This window comes from Megascapheus bottae, chromosome 22, assembly GCF_031878675.1.
Source record: "Megascapheus bottae isolate mThoBot1 chromosome 22, mThoBot2.hap1, whole genome shotgun sequence".
NCBI lineage: Eukaryota > Metazoa > Chordata > Mammalia > Rodentia > Geomyidae > Megascapheus > Megascapheus bottae.
Window position 1 is genome coordinate 10,312,287 of NC_143530.1, and position 26,875 is coordinate 10,339,161.

General features: G+C 44.9%; 1 protein-coding gene across 1 annotated transcript in view; it reads left to right on the forward strand.

Moving 5' to 3' along the window:
* Btbd9 (BTB domain containing 9) overlaps nt 1-26,875 on the forward strand; it is a 338,683-nt gene that overhangs the window by 298,382 nt on the left and 13,426 nt on the right. Inside the window, exon 10 of the mRNA XM_090355745.1 lies at nt 26,313-26,391. Coding sequence (XP_090211871.1) covers nt 26,313-26,391 — 79 coding nt within the window. The remainder of the gene's footprint in view (nt 1-26,312; nt 26,392-26,875) is intronic.

The following is a 26,875-nucleotide window of genomic DNA, read 5'->3' on the forward strand; positions in this document are numbered from 1 at the left end:
TATTCCTAACAATTTTTCTTTTTCAGTTTTCCAGAAGGTCATATTATTGGAATTATATAACAAATTTTATTTTTTGTACCAGTACTAGTTCCTGAACTTATTAGTGCTTGAACTCAGAGCCCCATGTTCTTGCTTAGCTTTTTCAGCTCAAGGCTGGACAGCTATTTAAACCACTTGACATACACCTCCACTTCCAGCTTTTTTTTACTGGTTAGTTGTAAGAATCTCACAGACCTGCTACTCAGGAGGCTGAGATCTGAGGATCAAAGTCCAAAGCCAGCCCAGACACTAAAGGAGCTGAGACTTATCTCCACTTACCTCTTGAAAATGGGAAGTAGGGCTTGGCTCAAGGGTAGGGTGTTAGCCTTGGGCTGAGGAATTCAGGGACAGCACCCAGGCTGAGTTTAAGCCCCATGACCCACAAAATCATCATCATCATCATCATCATCATCATCATCATCATCACAGACATTTCCACACATAAAAACCATAATCCTCAGATCTCAGCCTTCTCAGTAGCTAAGATTATAGGCATGAACCACCAGTGCCAGCACAAATTTCAGAAAGGAAAAGAGCAGAGACGAGAGAGGGAAAGGAAAGGGAAGATGGGAAGGAAGAAAGGGGGGGAAAAGAAGAGAGAGGAGGGAAGGATCCCTGAATTTAGGGAACTGTCCAGAGAGAAAGAGATGAAAGTTAGTGATTCCAGACACTGTTGTAAAGTAGGCAGTGAGGACACAGTTGTGGAATCCATCCTACTCAAGGAGGATTGAGAAGCACTGCTGGTGCAAGTATTTGAACCTTGAACAGCGGAATGGGTACAAGCTGGGAACTGTCTGAGCAGGAAAAGAAGCTCAGAGTATTCGAAGCAGGAGCAGCAGTGTGTGCAAAGCCTAGTGTATTCCGGTAACTGTTTGTCTTGGCCTGACTGTACAACTGGCTGGAGGTCCAAGGGCCAGCTCTTCTTTGTTTGATGATATAGAAGACTTGAAGTTTAGTATGCTGTGAAGAAAGGGCTTGAAGAGAGGTAGGGAAAACTGAGATAATAGCATCAACTAAGAGAATGAATGGATACTCACAGAGACAGGAAAACCAGGGAGTACTCATGTAGATGAGAGGTGATCAGTCTAGACTAGAACTAGAGGAGGCACTCTGGGGATGGCAGGGAAATCCATTTGTAATCTGCACCCTGATTTCATGGGGACACAGGGTAGGAGGCAACCAGTAAGCAGGCTGAGCAACTAGGGGCAAAATGGTTAGAGACAGAAGTTCCAGTTGTAGCAGAAACCACTAATCTGGAATCTGCCTGCTAATCAGGGCACAAGGTGCCCAATCTCTGGGCACGGAAGGACTACCTGCCTCACAGCATCTTCCCCATTGCACTCTCACACAGAGCTCCTTCAGCAGTAGGAGCTCCATGCACAAAGGAAAGCAGTCCCTTGTTTGTTTCTAGACATGGAGCTGTGACCCACAGGTGTCTTGATGGCCTCTCTGAAGCACTATTGAAGCCATTCCTCAGCCAGCCAACACAGCTGGCCGCCCTTCCTTCCTTGCAACATCAGAGCAGCAGAGGCAGCAACCATGGCTGACATGTTTGCATTCAGCTCTGTATTCTCCAGTTAGTTTTGAAAAAAGGCTCATTGTTTGGCCTTCAAGAATATTTCAATTAGGCAAAAGCTAAGGAATTTGGAAACCAGAATGCAGAATGGGAATATCAGCTGTAAGCCACTAGGGATGAGTAACAGCAATAATGACTGCAGCCAGGAATTTGGAGTACAAAACCCCAAAAATGGACTCGTTTGGATAGAAGTCAGAATTCTAGAATTCTGGAAAACTTGAAAGGAAATTTCAGCACTGCCTGTCCAAATGATGCTCTGATCTCTTTGCAATAAAGTGTATGGCTTCCCTCTTAAGTGCGGCTCTGCACTGGGGACTTGAGGCACACATTAGATAAGAGCCACCACTCCAGGACACACTTGTTAAGTGGAAACTCTCACCCTGTCCCAACCTCTGCTGGTCTCAGCTGCAAAATTCTGGGTCAGACTGTGGTTACAAAGTCGATTGCTTCCAAAGCAAACCTGCTGTCTTTGAGTCTTTGTTTTATTCCAGGCCGCTCTGTCAGCTGCAGGCTTGCCTTTGATAGGCCACAGCAGTGCTTTTCGTGTCTAACTAGTGTTTAATGTTTGTGAGAGACTATGGTTAATTGGATCCCTATGGTACCACAAATGGCTTTAGAAGCCCCTTACGTCTGGGGAGATGATTCTGTGACTCTGTGTGTATGTGTGCATGCACATGTGGGTCCTCCATCGGAGACAGCACCAAAAGATTTATGTGTTCCTCAACCTAAACCTCAGGTTTAAGAATTTCGTTGTCTCTAATAAAGTACTGGTGATTGTACATATCTGTAGGATACAGTCTGATGTTTCTGTATGTGTATAGGTTGTACAATAGTCAAACCTGTATATTCATTCCCTTGTGTATTTATCATTTCTGCATAGTAAGAACACTTTGTAAAAATCATTTCTTCTAACTATGATGAAAGACCCAGTGCAATATTGTTAATCATATCACTCTGCTGGGCCTTAGAACAGACCATATTGCTCCTTTCTAGCTATCTTTGAACCCATTGGCCAGTCTCTCCTCATTTCTTCCTCCTTCCCTCCCAGTATGGAAACCACTCCTCTACTCTCTGTTGGCTGCTTCTGGTGCTTGCGGCAACCTCTCTGTCATACCTGACAGGGCTTCTGCATACTTTCATTCCCCTACACTGTCCTGCATATGATTAGTTCTCCTCACCTGAATCATACACTTCTTGAAGTTCAAGTTTGTCCCTACAAAGGAAGATCATAGGTTCCTGCTCTTGGCCTGCTCTTTCTAGACAAGCCAGAACTGGCCTCGCCTGTTACTTTCTTCCAGAGCACATTTCTTCCCTTAATAATGCTTGTCACAGTGTCTAAGTTAGTATGATTTAGAATTTACTTGTATTTCATTAGGTTTTATGTTCCATGAAAAAGGAGACCCTGTCCACTTTTCATATTTATATTCTCAGCACCTCTGTAATATCTGGTACCTGTTGACCCCTTCTTCATCATTGAAGCAGTGGTTCACCAGGAGCACAGTCAGTTTAGGGCCAGAGAGTATCTCCATTCTCCAGCTATAGAATAGCTAGGTTAAGTTAGGGTCTATGAGACCCATCTCATTATTATCATTTTAGCATCCTGCCTCTGCATTTGAGTGTTGGTGAATTGGTTGAAGTAGTCTCAGAGCCTCTAGGACCACTGAACACAAAGTGGCATACACCTTAGCTGATCAGTTCCTTTTCCTCTTGACCATGTATTGTGAGAGAAGTAAAAAAATAGATGGCTTTGGGGCTCCAGACACAGGGATGGAGACCAAGTATTTCTGCTCTTTGAAATTTCAGTAGAAATTCAAAGGCTGCCTGGGGCACTACAGAGAAAGCATGCTGTGTATCTCCTTGTCCATGAGGACACGAGTGCCCTTCTTGTAGGAGAGCCCATTGAGACCCACATCACCACATGTCAACAGAATTCCATCAGAAGTTACTTGCTCGAAACTACAGTTGACTTTCTGACCCACATTTATGGATTTAGTCTAATTAGATTGTGGAATTGCAGTGTGACATTTCATTATTACCTTGAAATTACAATTTCATTCTGATGACCAAGCCTTGTAAACAGTATAAGCACCCCTGACACACGTGCTCGCAAACAAGCTCCATGTTCATCTGAGTGTTATTTGGCTATCTCTGATTAAATACACAAATCATGAAAATCAGAAGGGGTGGGAGACTGCATGAACCAGCTCCACATTAATGTATCATCCTGTCTTTTGCCACTCGTGGTCTTACCCAGGCCTTTCCTCTGTTATTTTTACCTTTCATTTGCATCACTCGCTAACCTTGGTTCAGACCTTCAATGGACTGAGCTCTGTTTTCCACAGTTTGTACATTGAGTGTACTTTGGCAAGAAATCTCACAAAAAGCGTTTGCATGAGGTTTTTAAAGTATTATTCATCCAACATTGGTTTTGCCCCCAGGATCTTCTTCCCCAAGCAGTGGCATGGGATTTTAGTAGTCCTTTTTTTCTCCTCATAATGAGATGGCCCTTATCCAGAGGTATGCTCGCAGCCATATCTAAGACTAGGAATATTGCTCAGACGGCTGAGCCAGGCAGACAGATAAATCCAAGAAGAGAAAAGGAGCTTGTTTAGACAATAAGACTCAAATCTCACTACTGAATAGTCCATACCTCATAATTTTAACACATTTCCAATTGTTTTAAAAGAGGGATTTCCAAAGCAGGAAGAAAAATAGGTATCATCTTGGGAAGACATTGGGGCTTAATGTAACTGACATTTGTTGTTAAAATCGACAAATGGAACAAAGAGAGTAGTTGACAGCGGTGGCCAAATTGAGCAGGTGTGGTATGGTGGTGAGGCCAGACTGTGGCTCAGAAGGTGCTGGGCAGGGAGGAAGTGACTGATTGCTAAACTCTTGAGTTCCATGTATGACTGCCTTGCAGCAGCTTGAAGAACAATGGGCTGTCTAGGTTGGTGAGATTGATTGGAAGGATGATGTTCAGTTGCTTTTTGTTACAATCTACACACCTTCCACACACTCAGGATTTCTAAGCACTTCATCTCTGCTGGCTTGCCCACATGAGTTCAGGTTTGTTTGGTTTCTATTGGCACTTATCAATTGTACAATGGGGGTTTATTGTGACATTTTCATATATGTGTATAACTTACTTTGAACAAATTCAGCCCTTTTATTTCACTTCCATGGATTCGTTTTTTAAGTGACAAGTAGGTAAAGAAAGCAGTAGGAGGAAAGCTAGCTGAGAATACCAGAAAGAACACGGGTGGCTGCACACCTGCCACGTGTGTGATGAATTTAGCCATAAGTATATGTTTTACATGTCTGCCTGTTGACTTTTACATTCGATAAATGTGTTGTTCCTATTTCTGAGAGACAGAGGTGAGTGTATATATTCTTCACCTAGAACCCTTATATGTTCATGGTGCCCCTAGTATTACATAATACATCTCATTTATTCTATTATTAAAATCAGGGTTCCTTTGTTCAGTAAATAAACTGAGTGAGTTACCAGTGCTGATGTAATCTTTTCTTTCTTCATCAATGTGATTTTTAAACATTTTTATTAGAATCCTTGTAGTAGCTAAGAGCCCTGTTATTTGAGGCAAACCTTATATTTCAGTGTCAGATGCATGATGCACGGTAAGTGCTTAGACCAGTCTCTTCCTGTTCTAGGCTTCATTTCTTCTTCCGAACGCTGAATAATTATCCCAGCTTCTCCCCCATTCTGTAGGCATATTTGGAAGGTAAATGAGACCACAGTTCTGACAGCACTGCCTGCTTCAGGGGAAGTCTGTCATACTGTTAAGTCCTCATTGTTCTCTTCTAACATCCCTCCCCCTCCCCCTGTCATGCTGTGGTGCCCATAGTCTACCTGTGCTTTTCCTTGCAGAATGATTTCTGTGCCGTGAGGCTGTGCTCATTGTGACATTCTCTTTGTGGGCAGGAACTTGGTGGAGCTGGTGTGTGCATCCCCGTGTTAGGGAGTCTAAGACAGAAGGGAAGATGGTGGCAGTGGCTTCCTTTGGCTGAAGCTTTGGGAAGGGAGGTGGATGGGTGATTACAGGAAGACAGGTGCTGATTTACCTGTTTGCCACTTTATTTTCTTTTGGGAGGTGGTGTTCCAATTTACTGCATTCCTTGGAGGTTTGACATATCAATTAGATGTTATCGACAATAATAGAGGGGCAGTTGCTGTAAATGTGAAGTTTTTACTGGTAGGCCATGAAATGACACCCCAAGGGACTGTAACAGAGTGGCATGATAAATATCATGTTACCTGCATACAGGCAGAGGGACTGATTAATAGGGAAGTATGATTCTGTCTCCTGCACTAAAATGTTATTTATTCATTTGCTGTCAATCAAACCTTCTGTTCTAATTGGCTGAAAGGTTAAATCATCAAGATCTGCTCATAAACCAGGTTAAGATAGGAAGAAAAGCAGTGCTAAATCATAATCAGTGGCTTGTTTATTTACTACATTATTGCATCTGTATGACCTTGGAGAGCCCTCCTCTACTCCTGTTACAGTGGCAGCCGGGGGCCAGGACATCTGTGAGTGGAGGCCTCAGAGGCCTGCCTGTAATCTGAAGGCTCGGAGCTGGGCTTGGTGTGAAGTGGCCCCAGCATAATGAGACTTGCCGCTCCTCTTTCTGCTGCATTTTAAATGTGTGGCTCTTGTGTTGTATGACAGTTGTAAAAAGGAAGAATTACTTCCAAAAAGACAAATGTATTTTCACATTAACAGTTTTATAAAGATGTCAGCAAATAAGTAGAGACATCATTAAATCACATTTTAAAGGCAGGTTTCTCATTGTGATAAATCTGCATTATCAAGTTTCATTTCTGAAATGAATCATACATTATAAACTTTATGAGAGTTGAGTAAAAGATCCCCTGTTGCCCAGTGCAAGTGCATATTGTCAACACATGCAGAAAGAATAGCCTCGACTCTCAGCAAACAGAGAAGGGAACCTTATATCTTAGAAATGATATTTCAAGCACAAGCTAGGTTCAAGTATAAGCTAGTTTAGGGTATAAAGGAGCTTTTCTTACTGCCAAAGTAGCTTATTCAAAGAAAGCTAGTAGTAAATTTGTGAGAACACAACTTGCTCTGCTGTGGGGCTGGCAAAGGCCAGACTCCAGAAACAACAGTGCTTACCAGCTGCCTACAATCCAGGGCAGCTTCATACTCATGCCAGTCACCCAGCATCCTGGCCCTGCTTACCCACCAACCTCCAGGGCCTATAGTCCAAATGATAAAACACTTTACTGGAAGGTGTGTGTGTGTGCGCGCGCACACACACACACACACACACACACACACACACACACACACACATCTTGTCTGTCACTGCCTTGTTAGTGAATACATTTATACCTCCATGGTTGTTTGACTATTTTAAGCACAGTCACATCAACTTATGCATCTGATGCACCATATTATCATATTAAGTAACGCAGGAAAGTCTATTGATGTGCCCTATTTAAAAAAAAAAAAAACACTAGCCAAAGAGGCGTGATTGTTTGCTATTTGAAAAATGGCTCTGAAGTGAAGGGCAGAGTAAGTCATTTGTCCCCCTCAGTGCTGGAAAGAATTAGCACTTGTACACGTGTAGACCTAAGATCATTGTGTTGTCGAAAGGTGTTAACAGATATTTATAGGTGACTCAAATGCAAAACCAACCAATGTAATCTGTTTTTTTCATCTTTCCTTGACTGTTGATTTCACTGTAGGAACACAGGCATACTTTAAGACCATCTGGTTTTGTTATTGTGTTGGCACACCATTTTGTCACATTGGTACATGGGTGAGATACATGAACAATGAACTCTTTGATAACATGACACAATCAAATGGTTTTTAACTCAGAGAGTTAAAAGGATCAAAAGGATCAAAAGGATCAAAATTAAGACATGACTCAAATGATGATGAGAGAATTAGCCTAAAGAAGAAGAAGTAGGGGCTGGGAGTTTGGCCTAGTGGTAGAGTACTTGCCTAGCATGCACAAAGACCCAGGTTCGATTCCTCAGTACCACATACATAGCAAAAAGCCAGAAGTGGTGCTGAGGCTCAAGTGGTAGAGCTCTAGCCTTGAGAAAGTCCAAGGACAATGCTCAGGCCCTGAGCTCAAGCCCAGGACTGGCAAAAAAAAAAAAAAAAAAAAAAAAGAAGTAACAATGTAATGATATATATTGTCTGTAATCCCAGTACTCATAAAACTGACTCATAAAACTGAGACCGAGTCTAGCCTTGCCCAGGGAGCAAGACCTTTCCCTCACAAAACAGACTGAACCCCAAGAATGCTGCACAGCATGATCAATGGCAGAACACATAGACCTTTGGTGAAGTTTAGGGACTTTGGTAAAGGAGGGGTTGGAACCAGAGTTAGCCACAGCCTGCTTTTGTGTAGCCGAAAATGAATGATTTTTATGTTTTCAAAGAACTTTTGAAAAGTAGAGACTGGGGCTGGGAGTTTGGCCTAGTGGTAGAGTGCTTGCCTAGCATGCACAAGGACCCGGGTTTGACTCCTTAGTACCACATACATAGAAAAAAGCCAGAAAGGGACCGAGAGTTTGGCCTAGTGGTTAAAGTGCTTGCCTAGCATGCATGAAGACCCGGGTTCGATTCCTCGGTACCACATACATAGGGAAAAAAAAAAGCCGGAAGTGGTGCTGAGGCTCAAGTGGTAGAGCTCTAGCCTTGAGAAAGTCCAAGGACAGTGCTCAGGCCCCGAGTTCAAGCTTCAGAACTGGCAAAAAAAAAAAAAGTAGAGACTAAATGACATAAATCTCTGTGGGCTAGAAGGTTTTTTTTTTTTTAATATTCCTTAGCTGCCCTGGGGGTAGGCATAGACTTCAGTAAAGAAAAAGTACTACAACCAGAGGTGTAACTACCAAAAATAAATGAGAACTAGAGCTTAGGAACCAAATACACATGCAGGGATGCATTGCCATGCTCACTTAACTGCTGCATATCTGCTGTATTCCACATTGCTAGAAGAGGGAAGATTGAAGTCACAGCATAGGCAGGGTTGGCATGTAAGAGAGTCAGCTGGGTCCTGTAAGCAGGATGTTACTCAAGGTCAAGGTGGGGGTGACAGGAGAGCAGTGCCTTTTTTGTAATGAGAGTTTACTGTGCACTTCCCAGCCTTGCCAGTGCCATCTTCTCAACCACCCCCAGAGGAGGCTTTTCCAGGTGTCACAGTAAAGTCTCTAGAGATTGAGTAATTCATGCAGCAATGCAGCTAGCAAGGACCAGACCCTGGGCCAAAACTCAGCCATTGTGATTTCCACTCTAGGTGACCTCCTGTTCCACCCCACTTCTTCTCACATCCTCCTCACCCTAGGCAGGAGAACCTCTCCACCGACCAGGATACCTCCAGAGTACTTGGACAGCCACGTAAGGTTTCTTTCCACCTTGGGTCCTCTGCCTCACTGTCACTAAAATGTTCTGCTTGAGGCTTTGGAGTCCATTATTTAAAGCCTCCATGATTGTTCTGACTTGCAGATTCACAATCTGTTTCCTGGGCCCTGGCTTCAGAGGCTCTCCTCTTCCCCCTCTGTGAAATCAAGTCACTATCTATGAGAGATTCTGGATAATGGAAAGCAAAATGTACTGAGTTCTGGGGGGGGGGGGGCAGGAATTTTCAGGTCTCAGCCCATACTTTCTTCTGAGTATAGAGCCAGCTATTTGTACGTTAGCACACTCTCCTGACCATACTGGAACACTCAAGTGTAAGAGTCCTGGAATAGCATCAGAATGTGGATGGGAGTCACATACACAAACAGGAATCCCTGAACTCAGGCACTGACAGTACAAGTCATTGTTCAGTGGCACCTTTGTGGGGCAGTGAGGATTTCCCTACCATGGCTAAGTCTTCAGATGCTGTCACAGCTGCTGGACACTTCTGGGCAGAGGGGAAATGCTAGACTAGGAACACAAGACATAGTCATTAGCATGAGGGATTTCAGTTAGCTGTGGGGTCCCTCTCTCTGGTTTTTGGTGTCTTAGTTGATCTCTGGTTTAAAGACTCCTTCGTACAAAATTTCAGACCTAGAATTCTGCTGACTTTGTGGGAGAGTAACCGAGCTGAGTGACAGAACTGCTGCAGCTCTGCCGTCTCCACAGCTTGTACCCGCAGGGCTGCCCAGCAGATGCCATGTGATCCTGATGGCACAGAGCCATCACAGCAGAGGAACCGGGTACACCACCCGACAACTGTTGGAAAATCTACTTTGTGCTTTCACACACTTGGTTGAACTTTTCAAAAATATTGACTAAACTACTTGCCAGCTGTGATTACCAACAGCTGTATTTGACAATCTTTGACAGAAAGCCAATGGGCATGGGCGACGTCATCTAGTGCTAACAGGGCCTTCATTAGCAGCTTTGAGGGGCTGAGTGCTCTCCTGGCCCTGTAAGAGTGATTGCCGTCCCCTAGTGCTGTGTACTCAAGTGTTGGCAAACTGTTTGCTTAGCGAGCCCAGAGGCAGACACGAAGCCTGCCTGTATGTCTCCATCACTCTGAGGGTTTTTTATGTTCTGATCTCCAGGAACACAAATAATATTCTTTCTAAGCCGCTCCAAAATACAAGTGATAGAAAATATCATGGAGAAGGTGAATTGCCAGACAGTAAGCCCTCATGACCGAGGGCTCATTCATAAAATGATGACAAATTCATTGCACACATTCACTGCTGGCTTTTGGAGATTAATAGCTGATCTATCTGATTTTAAAGCCTGACAATAGAATCAGAAAGAGTTACTGGTCACTATTCTCACCCATCCCTTTCACCCAGCAGCCTTCTTCTCCAAGAAATAATACAGAAAAATAAGCCGATTTAGCTCAGCAACATCCTTGCAGTATTTTATTGCCAGAGATTTCCATGTGCCAAGGATAACTTTTAACCTTGTTGAATGCAATCTGACTTCCTGGCATCTGCCTTCAACCCTGAAAACCTTCAGGTCAGGAGCCTAGCATGGCAAATAACCAGCGGGAAATAGAAAGGAAACCTGAGAGGAAGCCATAATTCTTGTACACTGTTTACTATGAAGTAGTAAAGCAATTTTTTGTTGCCTTCACCTTGTGGGCATCAACAAGGCTAAAATTCAAAGCAGGTGTTCACCTTAGACACACGTGCACGCGCATGCACATACACACGCACACACGCCACACATGCCACACACACACACACACACACACACACACACATATCTAGATTTGAAAAAATACAGAGATCCTTCTCTGAGGTTTCTAGCCTAAAGGAGATCAGAATTCCTCACAAGAAGCAAAATTCTCTCTTGATTTTACTTGGATAGCTATTGAAAATAATTGAAGGAGTTCCCCCAGCCTGTGGTACCACCCTCCACTTCTTCTGGAGGCCCAGCTAAATTCTATTGGTTTGGGCATCTCATTTTGTGTCATACACAATGAAATTATTATTATTATTATTATTATTATTATTATTATTATTATTCTGCCATTCCTGGGCTTGAGCTCAGGGCCTAAGCATTGTCCTTGGTCTTTCTCAAGGCTAGAGCTCTACCACTTGAGCCACAGTACTGTTTCTGGCTTTTTTTCTATGTATGTGGTACCAAGGAATCGAACCCGGGTCCTCATGCATGCTAGGCAAGTACTCTACCACTAGGCCAAACTCCCAGCCCACAATGAAGTTATTTAACTGTATACTAAACAGCCCTGTTGTCACCTGCCCTGCCTCTATCTGACTGCCTGGATCCTCCCATACTCGGGCACTGGGGCAGAGACAGTTGCATAAGCCCACTCTCCTGTATCCAGGCCACAGTGCAGCAGGAGCCCAAGGAAGGGGCCACATGCTGCACACATGCTGTGCATTTATCACAAATTGTGCAAGTTTTCAGGGGATCTAGGCAAATAAAGACACATGTTGAGTGGTAATGAGAAGTGTTATTTTTTGTTATTGTTTTCAATAAAGTGTTTGAGATGGAGGATTGGGAGTTAGGGAAGGCTCAGGGAAAGAGCACTTGCTTGGCAAACAAGGGGGATAAAAGCAGTCCTCAGCAACACACACACACACACACACACACACACACACACACACACACACACACACATTGTTTAAAGTCAGGCCACAAATATCATTTCAACTTGCACATCATTCACTGCCTTGAACGCAGTGCATTAATCATGTCAGATGTAGATTTAATGCAAATTCTGAAAAGGGCCTTTATGGGGCCTGCCTCAAAGACCTGTCACCTTTTTATTACAGAACTCCTAGTCAGAGATCCCAATAAAATGCTTCAGGCTAGTCTTAGGCAGCTCAGTGCTAAGAGCTAGGGTTTTCATCATAAAGGAAACTTTTTGTGGACTCTGGAGGTTTTTTAAGCTTTCCCCAATGCCCCTGATTTCTAATCTCTTCAGCTGCAAATATCAGGCCCTTAAAGGCTGAGAGGAGGAGTCTATTTTTAAATTTTTTACTGAATATCTCCCCAGTGTTAGGTGCGGAACAGCTTCAACATGTCATCCGTTCTGGAATGCCCGCAGGAGAGCAGTGTAATTTTTAGGTATGAAATTGATCCATTTTGATTGTGAGAAAAGCTGATGGTCCTTCTAGAAGGCCCCCCTCACCTGCTCAACAGTGTGCACTCTGAGGGGCTTCTGGGGGCAGGGCCAGATTTTGTTTAGCATGGATGGGCCTCTGGCATGAATTTCCAGAAAAGCAACCCTTTATTTTACAACCTGAAATTCAAAGAGGTTAGTCTTCATTGTGTTCTAAATCCCTCTGGTATTCAAACACTAGGAAATGAAATTGCCAAAATCTTAACATTTGAAAATTGGCTTCTGCCTGTACCTGGCTCTCACATCTCCAGTGTGTGTTTGGGAGGGAGTGCACTGCTAGGTGTGGGCTGGTCACCAGAGCTGGGGAGGAAGAGGAGGAGGAGGAGGGGGAGGAGGAGTGAGTTCAGGGAGACAGCAGCCACTTCAGAGATGCTTGCTTGCTGCCCTGCTGAAAGGAACCACTTACATCAGTAAATCAGTACCTTGCTCTAGTATTGTGTGCTGAGGATAGGGAATCCTCTGGGAGCAGCAGACTGAATCTACTGTCTCCTCTCACAGGCCTCCAGAGATGTCTCCTGGCAGAAACATGTCTGAAGCTGCTACCTTTTGCTGTTGCTGCTCAGCAAAGACTTCATTCTTAGCTATCACTAAGCTGCAGGAAAATTTTAGCAGTATCCAAGCCCCTAACTAGGCACTGAGAGATCAAAAGCAGGAGCGCCCCTAGCACCTAAAGAGCAGCCCAAGCACATCAAGGTATTGGAACCTCTACGTTCCCCATCCTCCCTTGTTGCTTTTTAGGTTCTCCCACCTTAGCACAGGCCTAGCTTAAAGTAAACCATGCACTTCTTAAAGAACTTCCAAGTATGTGAATACCCAGATCCACAATGCCCCTTTGGTATGGCCATACTCCACTCTGCTGCATTGCCTGAGAAAGAGCCTCTGCCATGGGTGCAGAGCTCCTGCGGTGAGTTCTGCCCAGACTCCTCTGCTTTCCTACAGGGAGGACCTACAACCTCTCCTGATCACCAACCTAAGTGGCCTCTAACTTCTCTACAGGCCCAAGAGAGTACTGCTGCTCACTTACCAGAAAATCCACACATTGCTGCTTTCCCGTCTGCCCATCAGCCAGCAGTGAGGCAGACATGTTATACAAGACTATACAGTGTCAGGGACACCTGTAATCCCACTACTTAGGAAGCAGACAGGATGATGGGTAGTTCAAGGTAAGCCTAGGCTATGTGGTGAGACCTTGTCTCAAAAAAAACAAGGGTTCAGGGGCCGGGAGTTGCCTTGGTAGTGTTATGTGCTTGCTTAAGGCATGTGACAGGGAGAGACCTCGGTACGATTCCTCGTACCAACATATAAGAAAAGCCGGAAGTGGTGCTGAGGACTCAAGTGTGAGTAAGTCCTCTAGGCCTAGTGCAGTCAGCCGGCCCTGCAGGCTCAAGCCCACGACTGGCAAAAAAAAAAAAAAAAAAAACCAAGGGTTCAGTATGTAGCTCAGTGTTGGGCATTTGCCTACCTGGTCTGCCTGGTCTGAGTGTTCATTTCTAGAGGCAGGCAGGAATTTTGGCCTTCTAGATGAGTTCCTTTATTTGTAAACCGCACACATTCCTGCTCAACCTCTCCCTGCCCTTCCCTTGTCCTGCGGGGGACTTTGTCTCTGTGGACCTAGAACCTTAGTGCAATTAATTGGGTTTGAACAAGATGACTGATTACCAGCTAATGGATAAGTCCTTCAGTATCAGACAAGGTAGAGCCAAAGTGAAACATTTTTTTTACACAAAATCCATATTTATCGAGGCCTTCATGAATTATAATGATATAGACAGAGCCTGGAGAATTGGGGGGTGAAGACTCTCCAGCCTTACATCTCCACACTGTACTCTGGTTCCAACACTGTAGATCCTGAACTTTGAACAAGGTAAGCATGGATTCTAGCTCTCTGGTGTTGCCTGAACTGGGCTTACACTCATAGCTACACACCCTTGCTTGACTTTTCCAGTTTTTTTACTCAAGGTTGTCTGCCATTTGAGCTGGTTTCCACTTCTGGCTTCTTGGTGATTAATTGGAGATTAGTCTTATGGACTTCTTTTTACAATCCTCAAATCTCTCACCCTCCTGAGTAGCTAGGATTTGTAAAATGTGAGCCACCAGCACCTAGCTCGAACTGAATTCTTAACCTCTTGCTTGTACCGATTCTTTTTTTTATATATATATATTTTTATTGTAATTAATAAAAGGGTTACATGATATTTGCCAGATAGAAGGTGTATTAATTCACATACATTGATACCCTTTCACATGTCTTGGTACCCATTACCCTCCCCCCACCCACCACCCGCACCGATTCTTCTTACATGTACGAACTTTGCAATATAAATTCCCAAACAGCTCAGCTAGTTTCACTAGAAAAATTAAAGAACAAAGGCTTCTCAAGAGTCTGGGGTCCCTTTTCCTGATGCCAGGGACTTAGCTGTCACATGGCGTTTGGGAGGCCCTGGAATGACTCGTAGCTATGTGCAGCAGTGGGTTCAAGACATACTTCCCCTGGGGAAGTCTCTGGTCTTTCTCTCACTTGTTCTTGCTGGGCTCCTGGAGAAGGCAAATAATAGAAATGAATTATAAGATCCACTTGTGGTGGAAACCCTGTTAGAATACTTCTCCTCAAAAGACTTCCCAACATTTGGAACTGTTCTCAACAAAGCTTAAATTTGTGAGGGGAAACCATTAAACTTTGTAAGAAAGAAATACCAAACTAAGCATGTCTTACAGTCACTAGCTAGATTGATTTGGGCCTCTCCTTTGTCTGTGCCCACAAAAAGGTTTTTGCCTATATGTATAACACATGCCAGTACCACCACCTCAGCAGTGTGGACAGACATAAAGCCAGAGACAGGAAGAAACAGAAGCTGCTTTCCTCCAAACCATTTTTTGCTTCTAGCACAGCTGCGGCTGCAGGAGAGAGAAAAGCAGTTGGCCCTACAGTCTGTTTATGTGTTTGAGCCGAGAAAGCGATTTTTGTTGCAAGGAGTCCTAAGTGAGACAGACAGAGTCAAAGAATGAGAGAGAGGGAGGGAGGGAGGGAGGGAGGGAGGGAGGGAGGGAGAGAGAGAGAGAGAGAGAGAGAGAGAGAGAGAGAGAGAGAGAGAGAGAGAGAGAGAGAGAGAGAGATAATTATCTAAATTATGTTCGTGCTATTATCGAAGACGAATATAGTTAAAATGTAATTAAATATGACGGGCTAGCAGGATGTAAGCCAAGCTTTGGAATGCTAATCATCAATTACTGTGTCCCCTTAGGGGAATCAAGGAGCTTTATGGTAGAGAGTGAAAGTGGGAGCTGGGGTGGGGGCTGAGGTGTAGAGTGTGAAAACAACCCCCTCCCAGGCCCATTCAAACACTCCACAAAAGTCCCTGGGCACATACCTTTCTGTGGCTGCCACAGGCTTTAGAAGCTATCAGCTTAGCTCATATGAGAAGCTGGCAGTTGGGTCCTGACCTTCTCTGTGAGAGGAGACTCCTCTCAAAGAGAAGATTACCCTCTGAACAGAGAAGATAAAACCCAAGACCAGCTTACATTAGGGCATTAAATGCAAGTGTGTCTACCAGAGAGAGAACAGAGGTGCCTTGTACAGAAGCCACTGCATGCCCACTTAGCCCCAGGCATTCCAGAGGGGAGGTTATGGAAGATGGACCATAATTAGGATTGAAGATGCCATTTGTCTATGCTGGCAATATGCACCCCAACCCAGGCATGGGACTCACCTAGAGCCCTCGCACACTGGACGCCTAAGTTGTTGAAAAGGACAGCGCAGGGCCTGTCCGTGTGTGTGTGTGTGTGTGTGTGTGTGTGTGTGTGTGTGTGTGTGTGTGTGTGTGTGTGTGTGTGTTGGAAGGCCTCCTGATGTGCAGCCAGAGTGGGAATTGCTCAGTTGTCTAGAGCCAGGCTGCTAAACACCACCCAGGAGAGGGGGCACCATGGGACTCTATAGTTGGTCCTTTCACCAGCTTTATTGCTGTTTTGAGGCCAAGAAGAGACCATTGTAAGAGACAGATGTATTTAATTTCTTCTTTTTTCCCTTAAATCTTGGCCTAATACTTGCCAGGCAGGTGTCCTCACACTTGAGCCACACTTTCAGTCCTGTTTTGCTTTCATTATTTTTCTGAGAGGATCTCACTCTTTGGTCCAGGACCAGCCAGGAACTCGAGCCTTGTATTTATGCCTCCCCTATAGCTGAGAGAACAGGTACAAATGGAGTTTTGAGAACTTTTTGCCTGGGTTGGCCTCAAACTATAATCTATCTCCTCACTGCCTCCTAAGTAGCTCTTATTGCAGGCATGTATCACTGTAATAGTGAAACCTAATTTCCAAAGAACTTTGAAGCTTGTGAGCTTCTTGTGCAAGAATTAAATTTCAAATCATTCCATTTTGTGTGTGTGGCGGGGGGGGGGGGGGGTGTCGTGAGGCTTGAAGTCTGGGTCTGGGGGCTGTCCTTGAGCTCTTCAGCTCAAGGCTATCACCCAACCCTTGAGCCAAGCCCCACTTCCCGTTTTCTAGAGGTTAATTAGAGATAAGAGTCATAGATCCTTTAGTGCGAGGCTGGCTTTGAACCTTGATCCTCAGATCTCAGCCTCCTGAGTAGCTAGGATTACAGGTGTGAGCTGCACCCAGCCGCATCATTCCATTTGAATGCAGACTGAATTCTAAGGCTTAGGTGGAAATCTGATTGCTTCCTTCGATGGATAAGTGATGTCATTGAAGAAGCTACCAGAAGCCAAAGGGCTTGAATCCATGGCCCATCTGCTACCACCATGCATGCCAGATTTTGTGAGGAACCAGAAATGTCTACTTGATTATGAAATCTCCCAAATTTTAAATGGGAGTTAAATCAGCCTTTAAAAACACTCAGTAAAGGGCCGGGAGTTTGGCCTAGTGGTGGAGTGCTTGCCTAGCATGCATGAAGACCCGGGTTCGATTCCTCGGTACCACATACATAGCAAAAAGCCAGAAGTGGTGCTGAGGCTCAAGTGGTAGAGCTCTAGCCTTGAGAAAGTCCAAGGACAGTGCTCAGGCCCTGAGCCCAAGCCCAGGACTGGCAAAAAAACAAAACAACAACAACAAAAAACCTAGCAAACTGTGTCTGTGAGCTTCGCATGGCCATCGTTGACCTTCACCTCAGGGCTCCTGATCCACAGTTTTCCTGCTACTTCTGGTCTACAGTCAGAATAGACAAAACTTGGCCCTACTTTTTCGGAACCTAGCACACGGGGCTTTTCAATAAATAGTGGTTGAATGGATAAAGTCCACACAATGAGATAGCAATAAAATCCAGTTAACTGTTCACGCTAGATCCAGGTCATTCCTCACTTTGGTATGCGGGAGTTGTAGGGCTAGGAGACCAGGTGCTAACTTGGGGGCTGTGCCGCAGCGGGTGCCCTCTCAAGCTGGCTCTAGAGATTCAGCAGTACAGACTGCAGGCCGGGATTATTCAACATCTCCACCTCACCTAGCATTGTGGAAAATGCTCTCTTCCTCAGATCACCAGGCCATAGGTCATCTTTAGATACATCATCTTTAGATAGGATTAAGGGGTTGAATGTGGTTCTTGGTCTGTCACAATTATGAGCCAGAAAGCATGCAGGGAGACCAGTGGGCAGCCGAGGGGTCCATGTGAGAGGTGCACTAGGAAAGAGTGCTCACAGGCATCCTCTGGCAAGTCTCCATGATACTCACTCTAACATGCATCTCGTCTCAGTGCCACTGGTGTAGAGAGGCCACTGCCATCAGTACCAGATGCTCAGTTGACTTTATTATTATTCCCTTTTTAGGAATACCACCCAGAGGCTCATCTCTGCCTTCTAATCTTTGTATCTCTCTGCCACAGGCTTCATTCCATGCTTTGAATGGGCTTGCTTCTCTCTCTCTCTCTCTCTCTCTCTCTCTCTCTCTCTCTCTCTCTCTCTCTCTCTCTCTCTCTCTCTCTCTCTCTCTCTCTCTCTCTCCATTCCTGTCATTCAATTTGAGCTTGCTTTTGAAAAAGTGAATCTTCAAAATTTTTACATCAAATTTATATATGTTCACAACATAACATTTACATACAAGAAAAAGCAATAGTATCCTGTTCCACCCTTCCCTGCCCACATTTTTCCTGTTTCAGAAAACTTTAATAATTTGAAAATACAGTATATATAGCTTCCAAATAAAAATTATAGACAGTAAAATGTCTCTCACCCATCTTCCTTCAGAGATATTGCAAAACAAGTGTGTGTCCTCTCTGTGATTTTTCTTAATATAAATTTTCATGTCCCTTGGAGATCTCTTGAGTGTCCCCTCTGTCTCCATGGAGACAGCAGGGATGAGCCACCATTTGTGTAGCCAGATTCTCAGTGATGGGCATTTAGGTTGAGTCTGTTCTCCTGCCATTCTGCTCTCACAGCTAGAGCACAGGGGAGCACTAGCTCAAGGGGTTACCACCATTGAATGTCAGGATTGGATCCATTCACACTTCCTCTCACAGTGTGTCCCAGCACCTCCATCTGCTCACCCACTTGTTCAGTACTCACAGGCAAATGGGCTTATCTCTGATCTTTCTTCTCATCTTTCCCTCTTTCCCTCTTTCCCTCTTCCTTCCTTCCTTCCTTCCTTCCTTCCTTCCTTCCTTCCTTCCTTCCTTCCTTCCTCCCTCCCTCCCTCCCTCCCTCCCTCCCTCCCTCCCTTTCTCTCTCTCTCTCTCTCTCTTTCTTTCTTTCTTTCTTTCTTTCTTTCTTTCTTTCTTTCTTTCTTTCTTTCTTTCTTTCTTTTTTTGACTTGAACTCGGCCTGGGTGCTGTCTCTGAGCTCTTACGCTCAAGGTTATACCACAATACCCCAGGGCCTGGGCATTGTCCTTGAGCTCTTCAGCTCAAGGCAACCGCCCTACCCCTTGGGCCACAGTGCCACTTCTGGTTTTCTAGTGGTTAATTGGAGGTAAGGGTTTCACAGACTTTAGTGCCCAGGCTGGCTTTGAGTCTTGATCCTCAGATCTCACCCACCTGAGTAGCTAGGATTATAGGTGTGAGCTACCTGCCCAGCTTGTACTATGATTTTTCCTGTTTTGGTTTTTTGTTTTGTTTTCTTTTTGTTTTGCTAAGCAGGCCCTCCACCTTCTGAGCAACTCCAGCCTTTTTTTTTTTCTTGCTTTAGTTATTTTTCAAATAGAAACTCACATTTTTCTTCAGGATAGGCATCAGACCACAATTGTCCTACCCATTCCTCTTGCATAGCTGGGATTACAAGAGATACTACCATATCTGTCCATGTTTTTATCAATATGCTTTTCTGATGTGTGTGTGTGTGTGTATATATATATATATATATGTAGATGTATATGTATGTGTATACACACACACACACACACACACACACACACACACACACACACACACACACATTGTGGGGCTTGAAGTCAGGGCCTGGGTGTTTTCCCCGAGCTGTACAACCCAAGGCTAGCACTCTACCACTTTGAGCCATAGCACCACTTCCCGTTTTCTGGTAGTTAATTGAAGATAAGAGTCTTATGGACTTTCATGCCCTAGCTGGCTTTGAACTGCAATCTTTAAATCTCAGCTTCCAGACTAGTTCAGACTACAGACATGAGCCACTGGTGTCTGACCTAGCTATGTCTTAATTCCATTACAAAAATTATTCTTTGTCTTTCTGCTTTGAAAGTATCCTTTCAAATTGTTTGTTACTTGTTACCATTACCCCAACGAGTATATACTAAGTCTTCTTCTCTTCATCTCAGTTTAGTTTAACCATGACTTTTCTTATCAAAATCAGTGTTGCATTAACACATTATCTAACTGTTACTCAGAGGAGAGCTATGTAATAATCTATTATCTCCTTTTTTCTACAAGTAACGATTACTTGGTTTTACATATTCCTATCATGTTCATCCCTTTTCTGTAGACTTCCTGCATAGCACTGTGTTAAGTGGTAGAGCCGTTTGCCTAAATGTTCAGAGGACAGTGTCTCTCACCCTGATCTTCTGCCTGTGGCCAATCAGCTTATTCTTCCCTTGGGACCACTTGCCTTCCCAGGCAGCAGAGACCCAGAGGCACAGTGCCTATCCCAGGACCTCCCATTCCATCCTCCCTAATCTGTCCTCCTTGCCTGTTCTCAGTAGAATCCTTACTTCTGGACCTGCAAACTTTTCCTTGGCTTCATGTATTTCTTTGTTCTGGTGGAACACTTTTTCCGGTTTTTTTTGTTTTGTTTTGTTTTTTTTCCTACAGATGCATTGGGGGTGAAGTTTGAGAGGTTTATGCCTGACGAAAGTGTCTTCATTCTGTCTCACACTTGACTGTAGTCTGGCTAGGACTAATTTTACCCTCAGCATTTAGAAGGAAGTTCTCCTTCATCTTTTAACTCCCAGAGTCACTTTTGAAAGCTCCCACATGAATGTGATCCCAGGTTTTGCACTGACCTGCTTTCTCCCCTTCACAAGCACTCGTGGTCCTCTGAAGTCACCAAGCTATGCTTTGCTGTGGGTGGTTCTCATTCACTCTGGAGGCTGCTTGGCAGCTTCTATAACGTGGAGACCTCTGGAAACTGCCTTGTGCATCCTTCACTGTATGCTTCTGCTCCTCTGCTCTTTTATTGAAGCATGTACTGATTTGAGAAAGGATCTTCTCCATCGACTCTCTTGTTCTGTTTTCTCCCTTTGTCATGTTTGACATTCTGGGGAAATTTCCTCCACTTAAGTTTTTTAACCTTTTTGTTGAATTATTCATCTCATAATTACAATTTTCAAGAGCACTTTCTTACTTTCCAAATGTTTCTTTTTCATCTCATTATTTCACATGTATAATGGTATTTTCTTTTATATCTCTGAGGACAGCATAGGTTTTTTTTCTGACATTTTAGTCTGCTTATTGAATTGTGTCTGTATTCTCTGAGGATTTTTTCCCCTGTATTTGCTTTCTGTCTTTATCTTCTCTATTACTCGTTCCTTGGTGACCCATGATATGCTGTTCCCCTTTAAACACTAGACAACGAGAAAGCTGGCTGGAAGCCCTTTGTCTACCAATGGGTTTGTGAGCCTCACTGAGAGCTGACTGAGGCTATGTGTGTGGCACAGGGAGAGACCTGCCACCAGTCAGACCCACTAGCCTCCAGACCTCTCACTGGAGTGCTCTATTCCTGCAAGGTCCGGCTCCTTCCCCTGCTGAGTCCTCTAAAGCAGTGTGCCGCTCAGTCTGCTCTCACAGCTGTTTTGACTCATGATGCCTCTTTACCTCTGTCTCTCATCTACTGCAGTGTAAGCTCCTTGAAGGCAAAAACTCTTCTTTGTCCTATCCTCAAAGCCTGTTCCTAGTAAACTGGAAGGAGACTAGGACAGAGAGGAAAAAGGCAAGAGACTAATTCTAGGTGTTTCCTCCAATCCCTTTCCCTCTAGCTAAACCTAGACCATAGCCTAAAATCCTGGGGATGGCAGATCCCACCCCTGGCCCCTCTGCCTTCCCAGAGTCCTCCATTTGCACATTCCACCTCTAGCAAGCCCTTCCTCATATGCTCAGTGTTTGAATTCTTCCTTCTCTTTTTCTATATTTCAGAAGCTGTTTAAAAATATACAAAGAATAAAAAGTAATATAGCATTCACTTATATGTTCATCCCCCAGAACTGATGGTGGTTAATATTTCTCACAATACTTCATGCCTTTTTTTCACTTTAATCAAAGAAATTAAATATTGCTGATAACACTGAGTCTGTTTCCAGCAGTCCCTTTCCTTGCCCTCTCCTGACACAAGCACCATATGAGTTTAGCACATATATTCCCAGGATCTTTAACACTCGTCAGTAAGCTGGATCTTTTTCATGAATAATGTATAGTTTTGTTTGTGCAATTGCACATTGTGTGCTGGCCTTGCTTTGGTTTTTAGGATACTTTCTGGGTTTGGATCTGTCTCTCTATATTTCTGCCTGTGTAGGGAGTGCCTGTGGGACCTCTCAGGTTCACCAAATGTAAGGATCAAAGACGCTCTACCAGTGCTAGGGAACAGCTCAGGGCAGAGCAAGGCTCTAGGTTCCAAATCAGTACTGCATTTAAAAAGTAAAACCAAACAAATAGGCATACTGGTGACAGCCAATAGTTTCTGTGTGCTCGTCTTCTTAATCTTCTGGTTGACTGAATGCCAAGTACCCTCCTGTAATCCTCCCCAGTACACAAAGGAAGTGAAACTTCAGGACACACACACACACACACACACACACGCACACGCGCACGCACACGCACACGCACACGCACGCACGCACGCACGCCAGCCCTGGAGGCATGGCACACACACAGAGAGCTGTCAGGAATACTTTAGGACCCAGGAAATAAAACCCACAGGAATGGTGACCATCCAATGCCCCACACTAAAAGTTGTTTTTGTGTTGTTGTTTTCATTTTTTGTTTTTGTTTTGTTTTGTTTTTGTTCCAATAGTGAGGCTTGAATTGAGACCCTGGGCATTGTCCCTTGAGCTTTCTCACTCAAGGCTAGTGCTCTACCAGTTGTGTTTTTGGTAGTTACATGGGGATAAGAGTCTTACGGACTTTCTGCCTGGGCTACCTGCAAACCACGAACCTCAGATGTCAGCCTCCTGAGTAACTAGGATTAAGAAATGAGCCACCAGCGCCCAGCTCTGGAAGTTACTTGAAAGTTCTCTGCTGTGTGAGAACTACTGTCTTTGAACGACTAGTTAGTAAGTCCACATCCTGTTGTGTGACATCACACACATTACCCACACGTGCTCAGCCTCAGCCCCTTCCCATGACCTGAGGAGGTGATGGCTGTGAACCACACAGTGGTGTGCTGGGGATCGTCCCCTGGGGTGATACTCTCCTGTTGACAGATCCCCAGCGTCTGTAGCTTACATCCTTCATTTCTGCTGCTCGGCAGTATTCAATCCTCGTTCCTGAAGCAGCTTAGAAAGTTGTTTTAAATCCCTTGTTTTTCTGGCTTGTTTAATTACCGCTATGGCAACATTTTTTTTTCCTTTTTTAAGCTTCATCTATGTAATTTTTTAGCCTCATTATAAGTTGAGTTTTGTGGATGGGCCTAGACATCCATCAAAATTTATAGCATTCTTTCTTTGAAGAAATTGCTTCCAGGCATCACACACCCATTAGGAGGGAAGTCTTGGAACAGCAGCAGGCTGTAAGTTGGGACCACTGTACTGCTTGCATTGTTGTCTGTAATTAGTTTGTGGAAGGATGGCTAATCTCCCTGATAGGATGAGGAACTTTTTAAGGACCACATTACATTAGCAGGGGTTCCCTCCTAAACCCACCAGGAGCCAAGCTCAAAAAAGCATTCAAGCAATACTTGTGGAATTCTAACCCAGAGCCCATCTGTGCTGGTGGGAGTGACCTTAGGTGCCTGGGCAGTCACTGACTCATACCCCCTTCCATCCAACTTGACGACTCTCAGAAGAGACCCCGGAAGCAGCATGTCTTCCCCAGGTTCATTCCCTGTTTTTCTACCTACATGATTCTAGATATTGTACAATTGACAATGTGATTAATCTTCATAAAATCTTTTAGATAATTGGTCTTATTTAACAGATGAGGAGGCCGAGGCCCAGAGAAGTTAAGCAACCACTCAGTGTTCAGACTGAGGTTCAAATGCAGGCAGCCTGGCACCAGGCCCAGTTGTCAACCCTTTGCCACCCTGCCCTAGACCATGAAAGAAGGAGTTAAGTCTACTGCGCTAACTCCCCAGTTCTTCCTGTGAACCTTAGAGGTTCCGACCTTCTAGAATCTCAGAGACAGTACCATCTGTAGAGGCTGCCCAGAGACCACAAGTGTGGCTTGGTGTGGTGATGACCACTCAAGAGCCAGATTGTTGTTTCTGCACTGAGCAGTGAAGAAGTTGGGGGAAATGGATCTGGTAGCTGGGGAGGAAGAGACACTCATTACCTCATGCTAACCAGCCTCTCTTCCCAGGGATGCTTTGCTCTTAGGATTGGTATCTAGTTCTGCTGAAAATGAAATCATATATTCAGCTATCAGACTGTGTTAGTGCAAATGAACTCCAATGTGATTAGATACTAATGCAATGTAATGGAGGATTGGTGTTAAAATGAGACCTTCTGATCTTATTACTCATAGACGCTCTCTCCTGCTCAGGCTGCCACCCTACCCAGAGCCCTAAGGCCAGGTGAGAGCCTGGTGTTGGGAGAGTGGAGTGGGAGGCAGTGGGAGGACCCTGTAGAGGTAGAGAGTCAGGCCCATCTGCCTGACTCACAAGCAGGCCTCGCTTCCTATCTTGAGGAGGAAAGGTGAGCCATATGCTACAAGCTTGGAGCCATATAAGCCACGAGAACTGAGAACTTCCATGTGTACTTACTGTGTACCTGAGTCACTAGAAGATTGTCAAGCATGGGTTTAGAAAGCTAGGGGTGGGGGGAGGGGACTTCATTCTGTAGCCTCTCCTCTACCCTTCCTCTCCCTCCATCTTTTTTGTAAAACCCTTGACTCAAGCCCAATAGTTGTAACAGGCTGTTGTCATTCATCCTACTTCTGTTTCCCTTTCCTGGAGGGAAATGGTCAGGACACCAGAGCTGTGTACTGCAGCTTCCTGAGGGAAGCTTCTCTCCTTCCCTCACCTGCTACAGGAAAGAGGCTTAGTTAAGAAGTACCCACCAAGGGCCGGGAGTTTGGCCTAGTGGAAGAGTGCTTGCCTAGCATGCACGAAGACCCGGGTTCGATTCCTTGGTACCACATACTTAGAAAAAGCCAGAAGTGGTGCTGAGGCTCAAGTGGTAGAGCTCTAGCCTTGAGAAAAAGCCAAGGACAGTGCTCAGGCCCTGAGCTTAAGCCCAGGACTGGCAAAAAAAAAGAAAAAAAAAAAAAAGAAAAAAAAAAAAAAAAGAAGTACCCACCAAGCCAGTAGAACCCCCACAGGCTTTCCCTGCCTGCAGTCTGCATCCTGTCTGCAGGCTGCTGGAGGGAGCCAGGGAGCTGAGAGAGCAGAGTCCTCCACAGAGAGAGGAGGGCAGAGCTCAAGCTCTGGGTGGTCACCAGCCTCCCCTCCGTGTACAAATATAACATTCTTACCCAGAGAGTGATTTTTCTTACTCTGTTTTCAGAAAACTGCTTTCAGAGGCACAGCCTTTGTACACAAGCTGGTAACGACTTTTTAATGACCTTAAGAGGACTAGTGTCTAGGCAGCAGTGAATCAATCTCAGTGGGAGGTACAGAGAGAGAAAGACAGAGCAAAAGGAGAGAGAAAGAAGATGGAGCACCTGAAGCCAAAGGAGGGGAAAACAAACTGCATATACATATATTTTCTTTGCTAGCATTACTTGGTAATTAGACAATTACAGGAAACAGCTTCACAGCAGCTGGCATTTCCACTGTGTGAGCGGAGGAGGGATGGCAGCTACTGTGAACTCCTCACATTTATTATAGAAAATATTATTGGAGTTTACAGTGGTGGGTGTCACGAACTCCCCTGGTGCATTCTGATGAGCTGATGAGCATGAGGCCAAGAGATCCTCTCCCCCACCCCCATCCCCATCCCTCCCTCCTCACACCCTCGGCATTCGATCTGGGCCTCTGAGCCTGCTTTCCAGATCCATTGGCACCATCCAGGCTGCAATTGCCCCGGAAATGTTGGGGTTACACTGGAGAATGGAGGTGGGCCAGTCCTGAGAGCAGGCTACATGGGCTGTACTTGGAGGCAGCAAAGAGAGGAGGCTTGTGAAGAATTGGCCTGCCTATCTCTGGCTTGGCAGTGAGTGACTCTACTGCTATTGGAGTGGGTGTGAGACTTGCCCTTCATTCAAACAGTCCTCTGAGGGTCCAGGCCCAAGTCCCCTGGTATGGATGAGGGAATGCATGTTACACGTTCTTACCCACCTCCATCACGTTTCCTTTCACCCATATTCTTGCCACTTGACTTGCTAAGAACCTTAAGTCATCTATTTGCAGACAGTAGGGTGCCTTCTTCACAATGTGCCTGGCTCCTGAGGGGAAGGCTGTGTATCTCCTCCTTCATCTCCACCTTAGAGGAATCCTGCCCCCACCTCCTGTCACAGCTGCTTCTCCCTCCCCGCCCCCCGCCCGTGGACACCACTCCAGATCTAACAGTACTGTCTAACCAGGCAAATGGTTGCTTCCTCTCACAGATCCTGGCAATCAGTCACTTTTGAAAGACAACCTGCCTCCTTCATCCGCATTGTTGGAACACACAACACAGCGAATGAGGTAAGGATCTCTCTTCTGGAGAATGCTGTGGTATTTGTGATGGCCAGGTAAACATCTAATTTAAGTTAAGTGGAACTGTTTGCTCTGCCTGCTAATGGCTTGTTGTTGCCACAGTTCTGTGCAGTGGAAGCCCTGCTGCCGCCCTATGGGGCCATCATTACCGTGTCTCCAAGTCTCCCTACCAGCAAATGAAAGCAAATATGTAGTGCTTCAGTTTCCTTCAGCCTCTACCAAGTCAGCCACCACTGAGACCTTGAAAGGTCAAACACCCGGGCCCAAACCTCATAGTCCTTGACCCTCTGTGTGTGATGTCTAGCCAGTGGCTGTGTTGGTTTGCTTTGCTTGTCACTCTCTTGCTTGTATGCTATCATTCCCATGCAGTTTGCACCTCTGAGGGGCCTCTGGTAAAGAGGACACAGAAAGAGCAAGGAGAAAGTCAAGAGGTAAATGAGAAGCCAGAAAGCAGCCATGAATCTGCTCTTTC